Genomic DNA, 19,173 nt, shown 5'->3' with positions numbered 1-19,173 from the left:
GTCCTCCACTATTTCTGAGAGCTATGAAAGGGAATGCAAGACAGCTGAAGGCTGAGGAAATCTCCTCTACAGCAGAGCTTCCAGAAACTGAAATGAAAAATAAAACCCTTAAAAGATTGTCCAATCCAGTCACTAAAAGACGCTCTCACTCTAGCTAAGAAAAAAAATTAAAGCCAGTTTTAATAATTCTTTGAAAGAGGGCTATTCCACACCTTGGCATTTTCAGCTAAGTTAGGGTCTGATGTGAGAGAGTATTTGTGAAAGAAAGTATTCCTGTTCTCCCCTGTAGAGTAGGCTGCTATTGCTTATTCTTTTGTTTCACTCTAGTTAGCAAAACAGTTTCACTAAGCCATTGTGAACAGTCACCAAGAAAAATAGTAGAGGCTGGAAGAACTGTGTGGATAGGGAGATACTTTCTCTTATTGTCAACAAGGAGGGAGATCTACAGGATCTAGAGCCACCAGTGTTAGGGGGTCTAGGCTGCAATCCCAAGTAGCGCAAGCCATCCATAGATTCAGCAACCAGTTACCAAGAAACACTATCTGTGAGTACAAGCTGCAAACATAAGCATGACAGCCTCAGCGAAGTCTCCAGCTAAGTGAGTGAACACATACATTGACAGGCCTAAAGAGACAGAGACATACCAGGAAAGTGAAAAGGGAAAACAGAGAGTCTGAGGGAAGCAAAGGAAAGATAGTTAAAGAAGCTATAAACAGAGAGCACATAGAGACACATGAAGTTTTAATAATACTTACCTGAAAGAAGGATCCAAAGCTTTCACATTTCTCGGCACTCCTGGAAATATTTCTGAAAAGAGAAAGCAAAGAGACACAAAGAATCAATTCTTAAAGCTTTAGCAAAAAAAAAGAATAGAGAAAAAAATCCAAAGGAAAGGGTTTAATATTAAGAATTATACTTATCTAAAATGTATTCTGTATTTGTCCAAAGGATCCGGATCTATAGAAGTAGAATCCTAAGAGAAACAAAGGGGAGAGAAGTGATTATGTAGATAGTTCTCTATTTCATGTGAAAGTTGAGTTTTATTATCAGAAAGAATTGTTAGCAGAAATTTGTAGACTAAAGCTTCCCCCCCCCCCCTGAAATTATTCTACTCAGAAGGAGAGTTCCATTCCTTCCCTGTTTTCCCCTACCTACTCTGGGAGAAATTGCTGGGTGGGATATGTGGGAGAGCCAGTTGGGCAGAGGGCATTGAGTTGTACAACTGTTGTATAGTATTAAAGAGCCTGCCGCCAGAGACCATTTCATTTATTATTTCATTTATTAAAATGTATTGATCGCTTAACACAACAGGATTGTGGCCTAGGCGATTTACAATAGAACGTCCATAAAATAATATCAAGAACAAACAACAATAATATCACATACAATAGCATTAGACTCTAATACATCATAGAACTGCCAGCATTAGAAGTTCAGACCTTACATTAGGAGCATTGAAGGAGGAAGTTTTTTAGGGAAATCCTAAATTTCTTCAGATTTTCCTGCATTCGGACCTCAAAAGGTAAGGTGTTCCAAGTAGAGGGAGTGGCTACAGAGAAAGCAGTTTCCCGTGTAGACGCGAGATGGGCATGACGGACGGAAGGCACATCCAGTAAACCACGTTGTGATGATCTTAATTGCCGAGTAGGATGGTAGATTCTGAGAAGGGCATTCGCCCAGGGAGGAGAGTCCAGACTGACTCACTTACATAGTAACATTATAGTAAGCTCGGACAGAGTCTTTCACCAAAGAACTTACAGTTTACACTTAGAAGCACCTTTTTATGCTCACAGAAGTAATATATCTACAATTCTGGAAAATGCTACCTTTGAGCTTTTACTTTTGTGCAAAGAATTCAATGTAACCATGTCTGTCATTAATGGAAAATTGCAAGCTATTGCTAAACAAATAAAAAACACTATTGCTTTATCCTGGTGGAAATCTTTATTCGAATATTCCCCCACTCCTCAATATTTTCTTAACATTCTTGAAGCATTGTATTGTTGTGATATAGGTTATCCAATCAATTCTTTTCCTGATGTTGATTATCTTTATCTTCATGTATCACGTGTGGTTAAATTGCTATATCCCACAATTGCATGTATACCAATGTCTCCTAAGATTTGTGATTTTCTTGTGCTCTCATCTCTGTGCTGAAGTTCGAACCCAGGATAAAATCAAGAGGGAAAATGTAAATAGTAGCTATAGTGGTCATTTTTCTTAATATTTTCTTTATATGTTTTTATATAATGCTATGTAGTAGGGATGTGAATCGTTTTTTGACGATTTAAAATATCGTCCGATATATTTTAATTCGTCAAAAATCGTTAGAGGCGATATTTAATAGGAATTCCCCCGATTTATCGTCAAAAATCATAAATCGGGGGAAGGGGGAGGGCGGGAAAACCGGCACACTAAAACATCCCTAAAACCCACCCCGACCCTTTAAAATAAATCCCCCACCCTCCCGAACCCCCCCAAAATGTCTTAAATTACCTGGGGTCCAGTGGTGGGGTCCCATTGTGATCTTCCACTCTCGGGCCACGGGTGCGTTGATAGAAATGGCGCCGGCGCTACCTTTGCCCTGTCATATGACAGGCCAAAGGTAGCACCAGCGCCATTTTGCTTCCTGTCCCCCGACGTCACGAGCGTAGGAGATCGCTCCCGGACCCCCGCTGGACCCCCAGGGACTTTTGGCCAGCTTGGGGGGGGCCTCCTGACCCCCACAAGACTTGCCACAAGTCCAGCGGGGGTCCGGGAACGACCTTCCTGCACTCGAATCGTGTTGCCGTACGGCCGGCGCCATTTTGCAAAATGGCGCCGGCCATATTGCAAAATGGCGCCGGCCGTACGGCAACACAATTCGAGTGCAGGAGGTCGTTCCCGGACCCCCGCTGGACCCCCAGGGACTTTTGGACAGCTTGGGGGGGCCTCCTGACCCCCCACAAGACTTGCCAAAAGTCCAGCGGGGGTCCGGGAACGACCTCCTGCACTCGAATCGTGTTGTCGTACGGCCGGCGCCATTTTGCAATATGGCCTACGCTCGTGACGTCGGGGGATAGGAACCAAAATGGCGCCGGCGCCATTTTCTATCAACGCACCCATAGCCCGAGAGTGGAAGATCACAATGGGACCCCCCACTGGACCCCAGGTAATTTAAGACATTTGGGGGGAGTTCGGGAGGGTGGGGGATTTATTTTAAAGGGTCTGGGTGGGTTTTAGGGATGTTTTAGTGTGCCGGTTTTCCCGCCCTCCCCGATTTACGATTTACACGATATTTACAAAAACAAAACCGCGACGATTCGATTCCCTCCCCCCCCCAGCCGAAATCGATCGTTAAGACGATCGATCACACGATACACATCTCTACTGTGTAGGTAATGAGAGAATGTGAAAGCCAGTTATAGAATTGCATTACAGTTTTTTCTTTTTTTTTTTTTTTACTGAGACAAACCACAGAGGCTTCCTGTCTCTTGTGCAGAACTTTGTAACACATAAGATGTAGAAAGCAGCAGGCTTTGCACTCAAGTGCAGGTGGGTAGGGGTGCAAGGCAGAATAGGGTGATAGAGAGGTCAGATAAAAATATTGAACCATATAAAGGTCAAAGGGTTGGAAAGTCACTGCTTGGCCTGGTCAAAGTCACATCAACGAACCTCCAGCCAATCGGCAAGAAGAACTGGGCAGACAGCAAAAAACACAACTTTTGCATTAGGGCTGAAAATGAGACAGCTGGGCATATGCGACCTTGCAGAAGCAGGTGATAAACTAATAACAACCTTGTGGTGTGGTTTTGTCAAAACATAATCACAGCAGAAAAAGGCCAAATGGTCCCTCCACAGTCTGCCCAGCAAGCTTCTTATGATAGTAACTGCCACTTCGTGCAGGTTACCCCTATGTTTCTGTTAAGGGTAGTAACTACCGCTCCATGCAGGTTACCCCAGGCCTTATATTAAGGGTAGTAATATTTACAATCAAAACTAAGCAACTGTCAAACCTATAACAAAATTAATGTTAGCAACATTTTTATGGGGTGAGCAGCCTTGATAATTGAGACAATACTGCTTGAATGTGCTTTGCTTTTGAACTTGGCTACAGAAGCAGTCCTGCACTTTTCCCCCTAATGTCTGCATATCAGTACCCCAGACTGTAAACGTCAGGCCCAGCATTGGTTGTCGTCTGAATCCAATTCCTCTTTTACCCCTGCCGATGAAGCAGAGAGCAATGTTGCAATTGTATCAAAATCATGAAAGCTAATTGGTTAAGGGTAGTAATTGCCACTCCATGCGGGTTACCCCCATACCCCCTTTTCTTAATTTCCATGCTCTAGCCTTTAGGGATCCACGATGTTTATCCCATGCCTTTTTTAATTTGTTTAATGTTTTCATCCTCACCACCTCTTATGGAATGACATTCTTCTCCGTGAAGACATATTCCTTGATGTTGGCTCTGAGTCATACCCCCTGGAGTTTCATTTTGTGACCCCTAGTTCTATTGTCTGCTTCCAACGGAAAAGGTTCGAAGTTTGTCCATCGTTAAAACCTTTCAGGTATCTGAAGGTCTGCATCATAAGGCCTATTGAAAAACCTTACACACACATCAAACCAAATGAGGAATCTGGTGTATAATTTTCATCAATATTACTATGGAACCACGCACAATTTCTTTTAAGTTTGTAGGACCTCTGTGCTACTTAAGGGTTGTAACATGTACAACCCTTAAGTAGTTTACAGGTCCAATATTACTTTATTTCTCCTAAACAATACTTTTTCTTAGGGTTTTTAAGCAGCCCAATTTTTTAAAGTTATTTTTCTTGTTTTATATAAAAATGTTCAAAGACCCCGCTACTAAGATGTCATAAAAATACCGTATCACCAATATATACGAAAGCAACCGCTCTTCACTTCAAATAGAAATAGTCATTCATACCACTCATGGGAACACAATACTCATCTGTTGTATAATTTTCTAACGCACTCCGCGTCATAGCATCGTCCCGTCCCGACACGATCGTGTTTCAGACCGTCCTGGTCCTGCTTCAGGGGTAAAGTATGAAGTAGAGTTTTAAAGGGTCTCAAATAGTCGCTGTTCTCGCGGTTCCATTTAAAGTTGCTTCTTCGTTTGGTTTGATGTGTGTGTACAGTCTTATGGATCTGGAATAAGATTGATTGGGGCATATTTGTTGTGCTATTGAAAAACCTGACATCATGAGCAAAGTGACCATAAGTCCTATCTAGCCAAGAGCATGTCTGATGTTGCATGTTACATCAGATGGAAAAGATAACTCTGACAGAAAGAAGTACCACAAGCAACAGAGAGACATCCTGTCTTTGCAACATCTTGAACTGTAACAATTTTGAAGCCGAGACCAGCGTATCCAAGAAAGAGGGCGAGAGACTGCAAACATCAGAATCCATGCTGGGAGACATATGACCGGCCATTCTGAGATTTGCCAGACTGGAGACATTCATGGTTCAATTTGGGTGAGACAAAATCTTGCTAAGGTTTTAATTATTTTTGGGGGGGGGGGGGTTCTTTCTTGCCTTATAAAACACAGAGCTGGGTTCACATGAATATGCTAAGGAGACATATATAGTTTACTAAATAAAGTTTGGTTATAATTCTTAATAGCCTAGTGGTTAGAGCAGTGGGCTATGAACCAGGAGACCAGGGTTTGAGCCCCGCTGTTACTCCTTGTGACCTTGGGCAAGTCACTTTACCTTCCATTGCCTCAGGTACAACAACTTAGATTGTAAGCCCTCTAGGGATAGGGAAATACCTACAGTACCTGAATGTAAACCAATGTGATATCTCAGATCAAATGTTGGTATATAAACATAATACATAAATTGTAATTTATAAGTACTCTGGGTTTGGGAATGCTACTCTGGAGGGATAATCCCAATATAATTGCTATAATGTCTCTTTCCTGCTTTGTGGACATCTGTATTTCTTTCCCTACTGTGGACCACTCCCATCTTTCTACACCCAAAATGCATTACTTTGCATTTATTAGTATTGAAGCTAGGCTGCCTAGCAGTGGACCACTCCCTGAACTTTCCTAATTGTTTTTCTTTCCATCTACTCCTTCAGACATGTCTACTGTGTTGCAGATTTTAGCCTCACCTTCAAAAGGGCAAACTTTTATATAACATAGGAACATAAGAAGTGCAATGCTGGGTCAGAACAAGGTCCATCAAGCCCAGTATCCTGTCTCTGACAATGGCCAGGTTGGGTTGCAAGTATCCAGCAGATTCCATAGAGTAGGGCCATTTCTTGTTAATCACTTCTAGGGGTAACAATGTTTTATGGACTTTTCCTCCAGGAATTTGTACATATTTTTCCTCCTAATCCCTCTACAATATTACACAGAAAGATATTTAACATAACCAGTCCCATTACTGATCCCCAAGGTACTCTACTTGTAAAATATACCTGTAAGGATCCTTTGCAAGATATATATTTTTATTTCTATTTTATTTTGCCTTTCCAAACTTAAAAAAAACTGAATCCATTTCATAGAGACAGACAATTAACTTCTGCCTACAGATGTATCCTATGAGATAGAAACACAAACACCCAGAGCCATTTCCTAACTCAGAAGTTAGAGAAACAAAGGCAGGAAACTGAGGGGAAGGGGTAGAATGGGTCATTAAGATAAATCTGAGTTTAGCTGCATTAGATATCACACAAAAATTATATTATAGCAGAGTATAATTTGCCATCATGAAGCAGATAGAGAGACCTGAGACTTGTACACGTTTTCAGCACATCACAAGAAGATGTCCAAACAAGTTTTTGCAGATATAAAGTCAGGAAGGTACTGTGGACATTTTGCTAATCAGACCAAGATTACAATTAAGGTCTGACATGCACAGCCTTGCCATCCAATCAGATTTGAAATGAACTCCAGCCAATTGGTAACAACTTGTTGACATTGCAGAGTGCCCCTCTGATTGTCATAAGGCTCAGTCATACCTAATGAGATATCTGAAAGGCCAATAATTCAGATGTCTATGAACTGACTAACCAATGAAAGAAGCCTAACACCAGACATCAGCCACTTATGATCTGAATACTGATGATGACAAGCTAAACTCTGCCTATGACAACTGCATGCAAAATCATCAGCACAGAAAACTAAACTAAGAGGATCACAACAGACAACAGGAAGTGCTGGGAGCAGAAGACACTGCAGAGAGGCCTGGTAGTACAGTGGCATGTCATGCTAAAGATTTCAATTTTAAGACTTGTGAAGCAGCTAAACTTCAGGTGATATACATCTTAGATGGGGATAGCAACTTTAGATTAACAACTTTAAATAGCAAGGTTTGTTAATACATTTTGGATAAATTCCTATTTTTAAGTGATAGCCCAGAGCTGATAGAGTTATTGGAAAGGATGGCATCACATAGCTTATAATTGATTTGTGCATTGTTACAGGATCTGGGAGGTGGAGGTCCACTAAGGGTTAAGGTGTATACCAATTGGAAATTTGGGAAGTGGGGATCCACTAAGGGTTAGCCCATTTTTCCATTACAATTATAGATAATTTAGCCTAGAGATTAATTTGGGGGAATAGGAATCCAAGATTTTAATATTAAGTTTAAGATTTTAATATTAAGTTTAAGATTTGCAAGCCTTGCATATAATCAACTTTAAGTTTAGAATGGCATGTTTTCTGATGTTGTCTAGAAAAGAAGGAAAAATTAATGGACAACATCTGGAGAAACTAATGATAAAGAGCCCCCTTTCAACAAATAATTAAGGAAGGAGATGACAATTTTTACACCAATAAAGTATAAGAAAGTATATACAATTTATTAAACTCACAGAATGTTTATAATCTATGTCTTTTATTCAGCAAGAGAGAGGAAGTGCATCTTCTGCTATGTTCAGTGATGTTATTAGCTCTCTTTATTTGTCCTGTAATAATTACACAGGAATATGGTTAAAAAAATGACACTTCATATTCTGTTATTGTTAGGAAACCTCTGCAATAAAATTTGGATGCTTTCTTATCTGTCGGTGCATGATAGTGTCTTCTTCTCCACTAGTTTACATGTTCATCGCCTTTCTTTCATCAGCATGAACTGCATTTACCACCATAGTCTGTCATCTATATTCCTCAACCAGTTTCTAATCCATTCCATTAGCTTATATCCCATTCCACTCAGTTTATTTATTATGCCACCTCTGTGAGACAGTATCAAAAGCTTTTCTGACATCCAAATACACCACATCTAGTGGCTGTCCCCAATCCAGTTCGCTGGTCTTCTAATTGAAGAAATCCATCAGATTCATCTGCTAGTAATACTATACTGTCTCAGATTCCAAATCCCACTAGATTCAAGGTGTTTCATTGTCCTTTGCTTCTGAATAGTATCCATTAATTATTCCATCACTAAAGTCAGAATAACCAATCTGTTATATCCAAATTCTTCCATATTATCACTTATTTAAAGAGGAGCAAGCCCTTCTCCAGTCTTGCAGAACTTCTCCCATCTCCAAAGATCTATTACAGAAACCATTTAGCAGACCCACCAGAACCTCTCTGAGTTCCTTAATATCATAGCTTTGTCTGCTTTTAGTTTTTCTAGCTCCACAGAAATACTTTTCCATAAATGGTAGTGCTTCTACCCTACCACCATATGTACTCTTTCCAACAATCAGCGGTGCTTCTCCAAGTCCTTCAGTGAATATCAGAGTATTTGTTTAGCATTTCTGCTGTTTCCTCATTCCCTCTCAGTCATACATAGGGGGGCAGGTACTAGTCCCATTTCCGCCAGTGTTTCTGTATCAGCATTTTAGAGAGGTTTAGCTCCCCATCTGCCAGTGTTCCTGCTCCAGCCTTACCACAGGGATCACTGGCAAGCTCCAACAGGCCCCATAAGAAGGCGCAAGCTGATGCCAAACGCCACAAATAAGGTTTTCCCCTTTAGCGTGTCCCTTTGTGTGTCCTTTTTGTGCATCAGCAGTCGCTTGGATATTTGGCTTCTTCCGGTTAATCCTTGTTTTTGGGCTCCTTTTGTTGTGCCCATGTTTTGAGTTTTTATGATGTCATTCATCCCAGTTATAATGGGTCAAGGCTGCTATGGTCATAAATGTATTTTAACTAAACAATCTAACCTAGGCCTTCTCTTCTTTCATATCCTATTCTTATGCCTGCTATGAAGCCTGGAAGAGAATTTTTTTATTAAATTAAATGTACTTTATTTAATGTTTGTTCTTTGACTGCTAAATATGCACTTATTCCCAGGAGAGACTTTTTGGGACATCCCAGCATTGCTCCTAGCCAGAGAAAGACAGGAACTCAAGAGAACCAGAGCCCCTCAGTTAGGCCATCTCTGCAAGCTCTACTTACAAGTAGAGCTGTCGCTTTAAGGGTTTCCCCTTTAAAGAAAAAGAAGTCCATATTCAGCTGTTGGCCTGCTAGGAATGTTAACCTGATTAATTTCTTTTGCTAACCTAGGGCCTGATTTAGTAAGGCTTTTCTCCCATTCTGTGTCTACAGGAAAAATGCTTAGTAAATGAGGCCCTTAGCCAGGATATTTAGCGATGCAAGTGTGCCACTGAATATGCACTTATCCAGTTAACTTTAGGACTGCTTTTCGGTGCACCTAAAATTATTCAGCTACCTTAACCAGATAACATTGAAAAGTAGGGTTATCTGGCTAACTTAGCTGGATAACAGCACTCCACCCTGGACATCCCTGGACATAACTGTATAACAAGTGGTCAGACCAGCGGGATTTTTAAATCCTGACATGTGTCCGGCTAAGTGCTAAACAGTGTATCACTGTACTTCGACAGAAAACTCATGAAGAAGGGAAATCCAAGACAAAAGTCTTAAGTCCTGATGGCTGCTGAACTCTGGGAGGACTTCTGATTTGCCAGATACTAGTGACTATACAACAGGTGAACTACTGACAATTCTTGTTGTTTTGGATGCATGAAAAATAAATCTAGACAGTAAGGGGTAGATTTTAAAAGGTTGCGTGCGGGCACCTGATTTTATGACTTGCGCACGCAAGTCATAAAATCAGGGGTCGGCGCGCGCAAGGGGGTGCGCAATTGTGCACCTTCCGTGTGCCAAGCCACGCAGCCTTCCCCCATTCCCTTCCCCCTAACCTGACCTTCCCACCCCTTCCCCTAACCTTCCCCCCCCCCCCTAGCCCTACTCTAACCACCCCCCAAATGTTAGTTTTACCTTTTGCGCCTGCCGGCCGACTGCCAGCACACAATCCCCAGCACAGCAGCAAATATGACCACCGTGCAGGGAGCCTGACCCCGCCCTCGGACCGCCCATACCCCGCCCCATTTTGCAAGCCCTGGGACTTACACGCATCCCGGGGCTTTACGTGCGCCGCCGGGCCTTTTTAAAATCTGGCCTTAAATATCTCAAGATATTCATCTACTTACATACTCCCTAAATTGGGCAGAATCAAGCCCATAGTGCCTAAGGCATATATTTTTTTTTATCTGTTACAAAACCCTTTCCAAGTCCCTAATTACACATGCAATTATACAATAGAACACTGAAAGCAAATTCATAGTGTCTGTCAATTCAAATTATTTATAATTCCCAAAGATGTAAAATTATTTTCACTTTTGTTCAATTGGGCCATTGAAGGGACAGTTCAGCGTTTGTTTTTTTTCTATAGAGTGAATAGTGAAGGGATACCATATACTGCAAGTCTAAAAAAAAAAAAAAGTTCTAGTCTTGTACACTGCCATTGTAAAGTGAGAGACCATTAAAATGAGCTAATTTTGAAGGGCCTAGACTGCCAGTGATGCTGTGAACGGAGCAGCAATGTCCTGTCTAAGCTCTCGCCGGAATCATGTTTGTTTACTTGAATTTGGTGGCTGATTACTTTGTTCAGAGTAAAATGTTGCAGGCTAAAGACACTGGCAAGTGCTCCATTCCTTCACTCTGGGCAGAGCAGTAAGATTAAAAAAAAAAAGTGTGAAAAAGGCTTGCCCGGTAAAACAGGTAATGGTGGAGGAATAGGCCTTGGAGGAGGAGACAGGGCCAGAGACTTTTGAATCAGGGGAGCACGCTGCCTATATAAATGCTTTGTTGGAAAGGTTTTCCAACCTGGTGCAGACTGTGCAGGAAAATACGACACACCTCGAGGAGCAAGAGGAGAAAATAACTGAATTAGAATTTGCTTCCACATCTACTACAGCCAAGCTTGAAGAGATGGAGAGGAACTATGAAGCGATGATAATAGACAAGTAAATGACCTTGCGAACCAAACCTGGTGAAGTAACTTGCGTATTCTCAGGTTCCAGAGATAGCAGACAGAAGTGATGCAGTGGCCTTCTTCTTTAAATGATTGCCTGATCTCCTGCATTTGGAGGATTACAAGGGCTTTATCAAGACTGACAGAGTGCACCAAGCACTGGCCCCCTCCCCTGCACAGGGTGCTTGTCCATGCGCTATCGTTATTAAACTGCCTAACTTTGTAGATAAAAGATCCATAATGAATGTGGCGCGAGATGCACAAGAACTCACTTTCCAAGGAAATCATATTCTTATTTTTCAAGATTTCTCCTCCGAGGTACAGCAAAAAGGCAGGCATGTGTCTGTGTCAAATGTGAACTGCCAGAATTGGGGATACGCTATGCCATGCTCTATCCTGTTAAGTTGAAGATTACTGCAAACAGTGCCTCAGTATTCTTTGAATGAGTTAAAAAGGTGGAAGCCTGGATTAAAAAACAGGGTACTAACCATGTATCCCAGGATTAGATGGCTCCTACAACTTGATATTCAGCCACTATCTCCGTGCCACGTGGCAGGGGCATCGGGCGGAGCACATCAGATAAAAGTCTCTGTGTTTTCAGTTCCTTTTCAGAGGCTCAGATTACATAAGAACTCTGTTATCATTATCTTTTTATTTTATTTTATCTGTGCAGTGCTATTGATTTTTTAAAATTATACTTGTTGCACCCATCGGTCACAGACTGCTGCGACCTCTCATGCTCACCTCTTTTTCTGCTACATTGTCAATTCTCGGATGGATGGCGGCCTCCATCCTCAAACGCCGACCTCCCTGGCGTTCCCCGGACGCCGTGGGCAATGCAGACTGCCATCTTGTTCCTGGAGTCACCTAACGAGCGCACACGGGGCCGTCTTTAGTACACTTCATGGTGGGAACCTCGGGGGCGTCCCCTCCGCATGACGTCACCGCCTTGCTGTATTTAAGCTGACTGCCCTACACTCAAACGAGTTAGCAAGGAGTTCTTGTTGCTGAATCCGCTTCTCCTTGGAGTTCTGGTTCCTGTTTCCTGTCTCGCTGGGTGAACGCTCTGAGTACCTGCTCCTTGGGGGCTCTTCCGCATTCATAGGCTATCCGCTCCTCGGAGGGCCTTCCTTGGAACTAATCCTTGTGAGTACTTCTACTTCATCTCTCTTCAAGCCTTGCTGGGATTCCAAGCGGCATACCCCGGAGCCTCAGGCCACTACCATATCTTCACCAGCAGGATTCGCTACATTCTACCCTGCACTGCAGGATATTTGTTCTTCGTTCTCAAACACCGTCTGAGCTCCAGAACCTCGGTCTACCTCAGCATCATCATCACAGTGCAAGTCATCTTCGGCGTACCCCGCTCTGCGGGCCACTACCGGATCTGCATACCTGAGGTATTTTCTACTGTATTGGGAAGACTGGCGTACCCCGCTCTGCGGGCCACTACTGGATCGTCACTTCTGAGGTACTACCCTGGGTATAACCCTCAGCTCAAGAACTGTACTTTGACAGCATTTCCTGCTCCACGGGTTCTGCTCAGAACTGCACCTTCATTCCATTCCACGCTCCTCGGGTTATGCTTTCTCTCTCTCTCCTTCATAATAAAGTCTGTCTTACAGCTGTGTCCTAGATACTGAGACTCTGCCTACAGACGGTGAGACCCACGGGCTCCTCCCTGTGGGTGGAGTCATCTCTCACCTCGGCACAGGGTTCACATCCATATTCAAAACACAACAGTGCTTCTTTGATTGCTGCAAATTTTCTAACCCTGTGCATAGCTGCTCCTTTTAGGCAGGCTTGGTTTCGCTCATCCACTTTTTGATTTTCCTCTGTGACTGTTGGCAGAAAATGGCCTGCAGCATCTGTTGGACAGTTTTTAGGCTCCCAGGAGGGGTTTTTTTGAACTCTGTGTTTGTAATGGATAGCATTGGCATTCAGTGTTTTCCTTCTGCCAGTAAAGGGTTCAGCTGGAGTATATTGTTTCGTATGGAGGAGTAATCAGCTTCCTTTTCCACCGGTCCGGGCATGTCAAGTGTGATGCGAGAGTTGACTGTACAAAGATTGATCCTTTTTATCCTTCTTCATTTTGTATTGCGCTTTGATTTTGCTATCGCCGCAATTCCTGGAATGATGCTCCCCTCACTTACTTACCAGATCATTGGGTGACTGAGTTCTGAGGATGACTCAGCTAAGTTTCCTGCTATTTGACGATTTTCCTGCATTTAATGTTTTTTTATGGACTTGTTTTATAATAACTGCACTAGTTATTTTATAAGTTGATCTTTCACAATAGTGGTTTAGGAGGTTGGTAGCTTGGGCGGAATGGGCTCGGGTTGGGGGTTCCATGGGTTATTTGAGTGGTTCTGTTTTTAACATAGGACTGGGGGAGTGGTGGGTGTGATATTGGAGGGTGGCGGGACAGTGTTCTGAAGTGTTGGTTTGGGGGTTATGGCCCTCCCTTTGGGTCCTGATGTTTATCCTACCTAAGGGGTCAGGGCTGCTGAGTTTTTATATAGATATGGGGGTGGGCAATTGTTTGGTTGTTTCTGGGAGGATGTTGGGGATGGGTTTGGGATGGTTAATAGTTGGTTATGGGGAAGAAAATGGCATATTAGATGTGTGGGCAGAGGGCTTTGGCGTGGGATGATTCTGAGACATCTGGATTTTTTTCATTATTATGTCAAACAATCTTTCCTGTAAGCAATGCACATCAGTGTGTATATATTTGATCTTTATTTGTGGAATTACTTTCACATATTATATCTTTCTTGATTGGTAGCTTACTGCTTTCATGTGTGCCTTGTTTAACATAGTGTCTCTGAATTTGAAGAGGATATCCTCTCTGGTCAAGAGAAATCGTATTTTTCAAATTGCACATAGGAATAAAGTCCGCATTCTGTTGTTACAGGAGTCACTCCTTATCAAACATGAACATGATAAGCTGAAGGCTAGCTGGCCTGGACAGCTTTATTACTCTTTGAACAAACTCTTAAGAGTTGATGGACATGTATATTAATTGACAAGAATGTACCCTTAACTATAAATCACTCTTTAATTCGGATTATTCTGTGCCTTAGATGAATTTTATTTTGGTCAATGTATATGGTCCCAATGTTGACCAGGTGGAATTTTACCGAATACTTACTGATAAAATTGCACTCTTTGGCTTTGATACCTTGTGTATTGGTGATGATTGGAATGTTTGCCCGGATCACAATATTGATAAAACCTCTCAGCTGAAATCCTAATCTTCTTGCATTCTTCCCACTCAAGTGCTCATTGATACTTTCCAGCTAGTAGATATCTGAAGACTTCAGCACCCCAAGGAAAGAGATTATACTTTTTACTGTGTCAGACATAATATGTACAGTAGATTAGATTATTTCTTGTGCTCTTTGAACATGGTATCCCATTTGGACAATAGTGCTATTTTAAGTTGTGCTATATTTGACCACCGCCCAGTTGGGATCCTTGTATCTACGGAATCACCTAAATTTAAATTCTTTTCTTGGAGGTTTAACACCTCGCTTTTAGGTCATCAACATTTTGCAACTTTGCTCTAGGAGATGGTTGCTGATTTTAATTCCCATGGTGCAGTGGAGGAGTACGATCCTGTATTATGTTGGGAGGCTTTTAAGGTGTTTCGCAGGGGAAAAATCATTAGATATGTAGCTTCTTCAAAAGCGCTGGAGGGAAAAGACTGAAGCTCTGTTGGGGAAAATACGCCCTAATGCTTTTTGATAATGACCATCCAAATCTGATAAGTCAAAATTGTTTAAGATTGGTTGTAAATTCATCCTTACTGTATGCTTGATGAATTTCTGGGCTGCGAATGATGGATTTAAGTATTTGGGTATATTTATACCGAGAGACCTATAGCATCTTTGCTGAGTTATACTGGTTTTCTATAGGGTGAATAAAATAGGATTTGCTGGCTTGGGAAAACTTGTCTGTCTCATGGGCTGGTAGGATTAATTTGTTAAAGATGAGTATCCTTCCCAAGCTGCTATATTTATTTCAGCATGTTCTGTACATTATACCAGCTAATGCCTTTGCTGATCTCATAGCGCTATTGGCAAGTATATCTGGCAGCATCAACCAGCCAGAATTTGATTAGATTGATTGTGGTTGCCTAAAAGGCAAGGGGCTTGGGTCTTCCTAATCTGCAGTTGTACTACTGGGCAGCTAGATTAGTTACTGTTTAAAAGCCTGGCTCACAGACTGTAGGTCCTCCTGGCTAGCAATGGAAAAGGAGCAAGCAGAAGAAATTGGTTTAACTATATTCCCCTTTTTGCCTCCTGTCTCACCACATTCTAGGCGAATTTGCAGGGCTAGCCATGTGCTGGCACAGATTTTGCTGGTTTGAAGGCAAGTATTGAAATTTCTCGGGGTGTGCCACCAACTGCCCCTATATATGCTAATTTGTTGGTTGCAGGATGTACATTTTTATCCATTTTTAAGAAATGGAATGCCAAGGGACTGATTTTTATTGCCCAGCTTTGGGAGGACGATGGTTTTCAGACATTTCAGGAGCTTAAGGAGGAGTAGGATATTACTCGGGATTTGCACTCCTCTTACTTGCAGCTGAAACAGGTCCTTGGCAGACATTTTGATCTGACCAAGCTGCTTCAGTTTTAAAATAAAGTGGAGGATTTTTTGACAGATGTAGATGCCTTTTCTAAAGGTATCGCTATACTCTGTCAAGGTAATTTCACTGATAAATATGGCTCCTTCACATCGCAATATCTAATTGATGTTTGGAATAATGATCTTGTGCTGGAATTAGACGCAAATGTCTGAAAATCTTTCTGGCTTGCTGCCTTTCATGCATCTATTTGTATGCATTGTGTAGAGCTTATGAACAAGCTACTTCACAAAACGTTATCATACTCCTTTTTGCTATGGGAAAAACTTTTCCCTAGACATGAGCCCACTTTGCTGCAGAGGGTGTGGTAAGACTGGCACTGTTTGCAAATGTGGTGGTATTGTCAAGAGGTTCAGTACTTTTGGTTGGATATTACACAAGAAGTAGCCAATATTTTAGGAGCACCTATCCATCTTAAGCCACTCCTTAATTCCAGAGAAATCTAAGCCTTTGGTGGGTGTCAGTTGTTGCTGGCTGTCCGCTTTACTAAAGCCACCCTTTGGAAATTCAACCTCTGTTTAGAATATTGGCATGCTCAGACCCGTAATATAGCTAATCTTGAAAAACTGCGCTACAGTCTTAAGGATGAACATTCCAAATAAACACATATGGGGACCATTTCATTGCTTTTATAATATAACATAATTATTTGTACCCCCTCTCCTTACATGTGTTCTTTGTCTGGTTGTATACTGTTTCTATATGAGATATCTTGCCTTTTTTGCTTTATTCGTAAATGCTTCTGCTTTTAGAAGTTTTATCATTCTTGTTTGTGCCTTGCCTGCCTGTGATATTTGATGATTTTCAGGTTACTGTATGCCAAGAAAATTCTAAAATAAAGAGTTTTTTAAAAAAAGAGCTAATTTTAGAAATATTTCTACATTATTGATTTAGCTTCTAAGGTTCACTTGAAATGATCCATGTATATCGATTGGGTATTGCAGATATGGAAGGAGAGGAGTCAAGAAAAATGCAGAAGAAGCAGAGTGCTGTGCATAAAGTTGAAAGTCTTCCAGATTACCAGGAGGGGGACAGAGCTATTTACTTTTTGATTTTTAAAATGTCAATGAAATTCTATGGTAGGGGGTATACTTTGCACATCAATGACTGTTGCCTGAGGTTTTAAACTCTGCATTAACAAACCCTCCAATAAATATGTGGCAGCAGATTAAAAGAGAAAACAACTTCAGGGAGGAGCAAATTATTTGTATTCATATAAGAAACAGCTCCATCAACAGAGGATTACAAGAGTTTTTGATTTAATTTGAGTTATATATTTTGGGAGGTTTTGGGAGTGGATGGAGATCTAAGAACATAAGATATGCCATATTGGGTCAGACCAAGGGTCCAACAGGCCCAGTATCCTGTTTCCAACAGTGGCTAATCCAAGTCCAAGTACCTGGCAATTACCCAAACATTAGATAAATCACAAGCTACTATTGCTTATTAATTATGGATTTTTCCTCTAGGTACTTATCCAAACCTTTTTTAAACCCAGTTACATTAACTGCTGTAACCACATCCTCTGGCAATGCATTCCAGAACTTAACTATGCATTGAGTGAAAAAGGATATTCTTTGATTTGTTTTAAATGAGCTACTTGATAAATTCATGGAGTGCCCCCTGGTCCTTTTATTATCTGAGAGAGTAAATAACCAATTTACATTAATTTTTTCAAGTCCTTTCATGATTTTGTAGACTTCTATCAGATCTCTTATGTGAGAGAGAAAAAATAGGAACTATATTAGTGGTAGAGCAGTATTGTATTGCATTTATTGTATATTTTTTATTTTGTTATGATTATATACTTATTTAATATTTTTTTGTAATTTAATCATAAGCTACTTTGAATCTATTCTGAGAAAAGTGATGTATAAAACTTGAATATCTATCATGTGGCAGAGGAGGTGGGGGAAATGGGGTAGTGACATAAACACTACTCAAACTTTCAGTTTGCCTTCCTTCCCCTCTCCCCTTCCCCAACACTGAATTGCCTCCGTGATCCTGATCCCCAATAGCCATGACGGACAAGAGGCCCAAACTTGTATCTCTTTGTGTGTCTTGGTTGCCAGAGAACCAGTAGGTTTTTTAAACAGTAAACTGACCATGTGTGGCCTGGAAGTGAAAAAGTCAGCATGCACAGGAAACTTGAAGGTTTCATGTTAGATACTGTTAGCACAGGAGAAACCTGAAAGAGGTAGCATATTTATATATTCATAACAGTGACTTGTCTAATCTTCCTTCGATGGCACTTTTAATTAAAAATCTATTGTTTCCTTTTGTTTTTATATCTTATAAAATTTTAAGATATCTTTTGTTAAAACCACATCTCCAGGTTATAAAATTTTCATTTGCTTGGCTTAAGCTTCAGCCTTTTGGCAGGATTCCTACTCTGGCTGTCTGAAGATGGTATTTTTTGTTTTTAGCAGCTTGTGTTTTCATTTAAATAGACATATGCAGCATCTCATCCTAGAGGTGAAAATCATAGTGGTCCCTGAGAACCAAACCCAGTCCTAACAAACTGAAATATATTCTTCCGGAGTAAAATTTGAATCATGTTTTTGACATCATTCAGATTCTGCTTTGACAAGTTCTATTTGTGACAAACCTGTTGCTTTTAGGTCATTTGTTATAATGCGGATGTACTCATAGTCATTCCTAGGAATATATAATCCTTCTAGCTCCATGTAAGCCTTTTCCCATCTTTCTCTCTTCCTTTCTTTTCAGATCCTGTGTTATCTTGGGTGTGATATTTCTCCTCTCAGCTATCTGTATAGTGGCCAAAGCAATCCATGACCTTGCGACTAAGCTGCTTCCAGAAGTGGTAAGGTCACTCTCTCGTTACTTAAAGTATTGTCTCTACTGCCCAACCTTTTGCATTGCCAGTTTACATTATGCATCTCATGAGAGCACAAATACTTCATATTTAGGGTCAACATGATGTGAAACAGAAACAGCCGAAATGACAAGAGCCTAAATGCTTCCATTTGACTTCTCAGAACAAATCATTTTGAGGAGAGATGTGTGAAGACCTTCAAAATAAGTTTATGAACAGTTCGACAGATCGGGATACATTTTGAAGGTTAATAGAGTTGACTGGACAAAGTATTTTTTTTTTTTAAATAAAGAACTCGTCAATCCAGACCTACCTAAGATCCATTGAAAGGCATTAAACTTAAGATCTAAGAATCAGAAAAACATGCTAATTATGTAATCTCAGCATTTGGTTCCTGCCTACCAGTATGGATGGTGTGGAGTAAATGCTCAGTTTATTAAAT

General features: G+C 41.1%; 1 protein-coding gene across 3 annotated transcripts in view; it reads left to right on the top strand.

The window, feature by feature from the left end:
- TMEM163 (transmembrane protein 163) overlaps nt 1–19,173 on the top strand; it is a 444,927-nt gene that overhangs the window by 356,997 nt on the left and 68,757 nt on the right. For all 3 annotated transcript variants that reach the window (XM_029605360.1, XM_029605359.1, XM_029605358.1), the window contains exon 5: nt 18,623–18,719. In XM_029605360.1, coding sequence (XP_029461220.1) covers nt 18,623–18,719 — 97 coding nt within the window. The remainder of the gene's footprint in view (nt 1–18,622; nt 18,720–19,173) is intronic.

The sequence above is a fragment of the Rhinatrema bivittatum genome, chromosome 6 (assembly GCF_901001135.1).
Source record: "Rhinatrema bivittatum chromosome 6, aRhiBiv1.1, whole genome shotgun sequence".
NCBI classification, from domain to species: domain Eukaryota; kingdom Metazoa; phylum Chordata; class Amphibia; order Gymnophiona; family Rhinatrematidae; genus Rhinatrema; species Rhinatrema bivittatum.
This window is presented reverse-complemented; position numbering and strand designations above follow the sequence as displayed.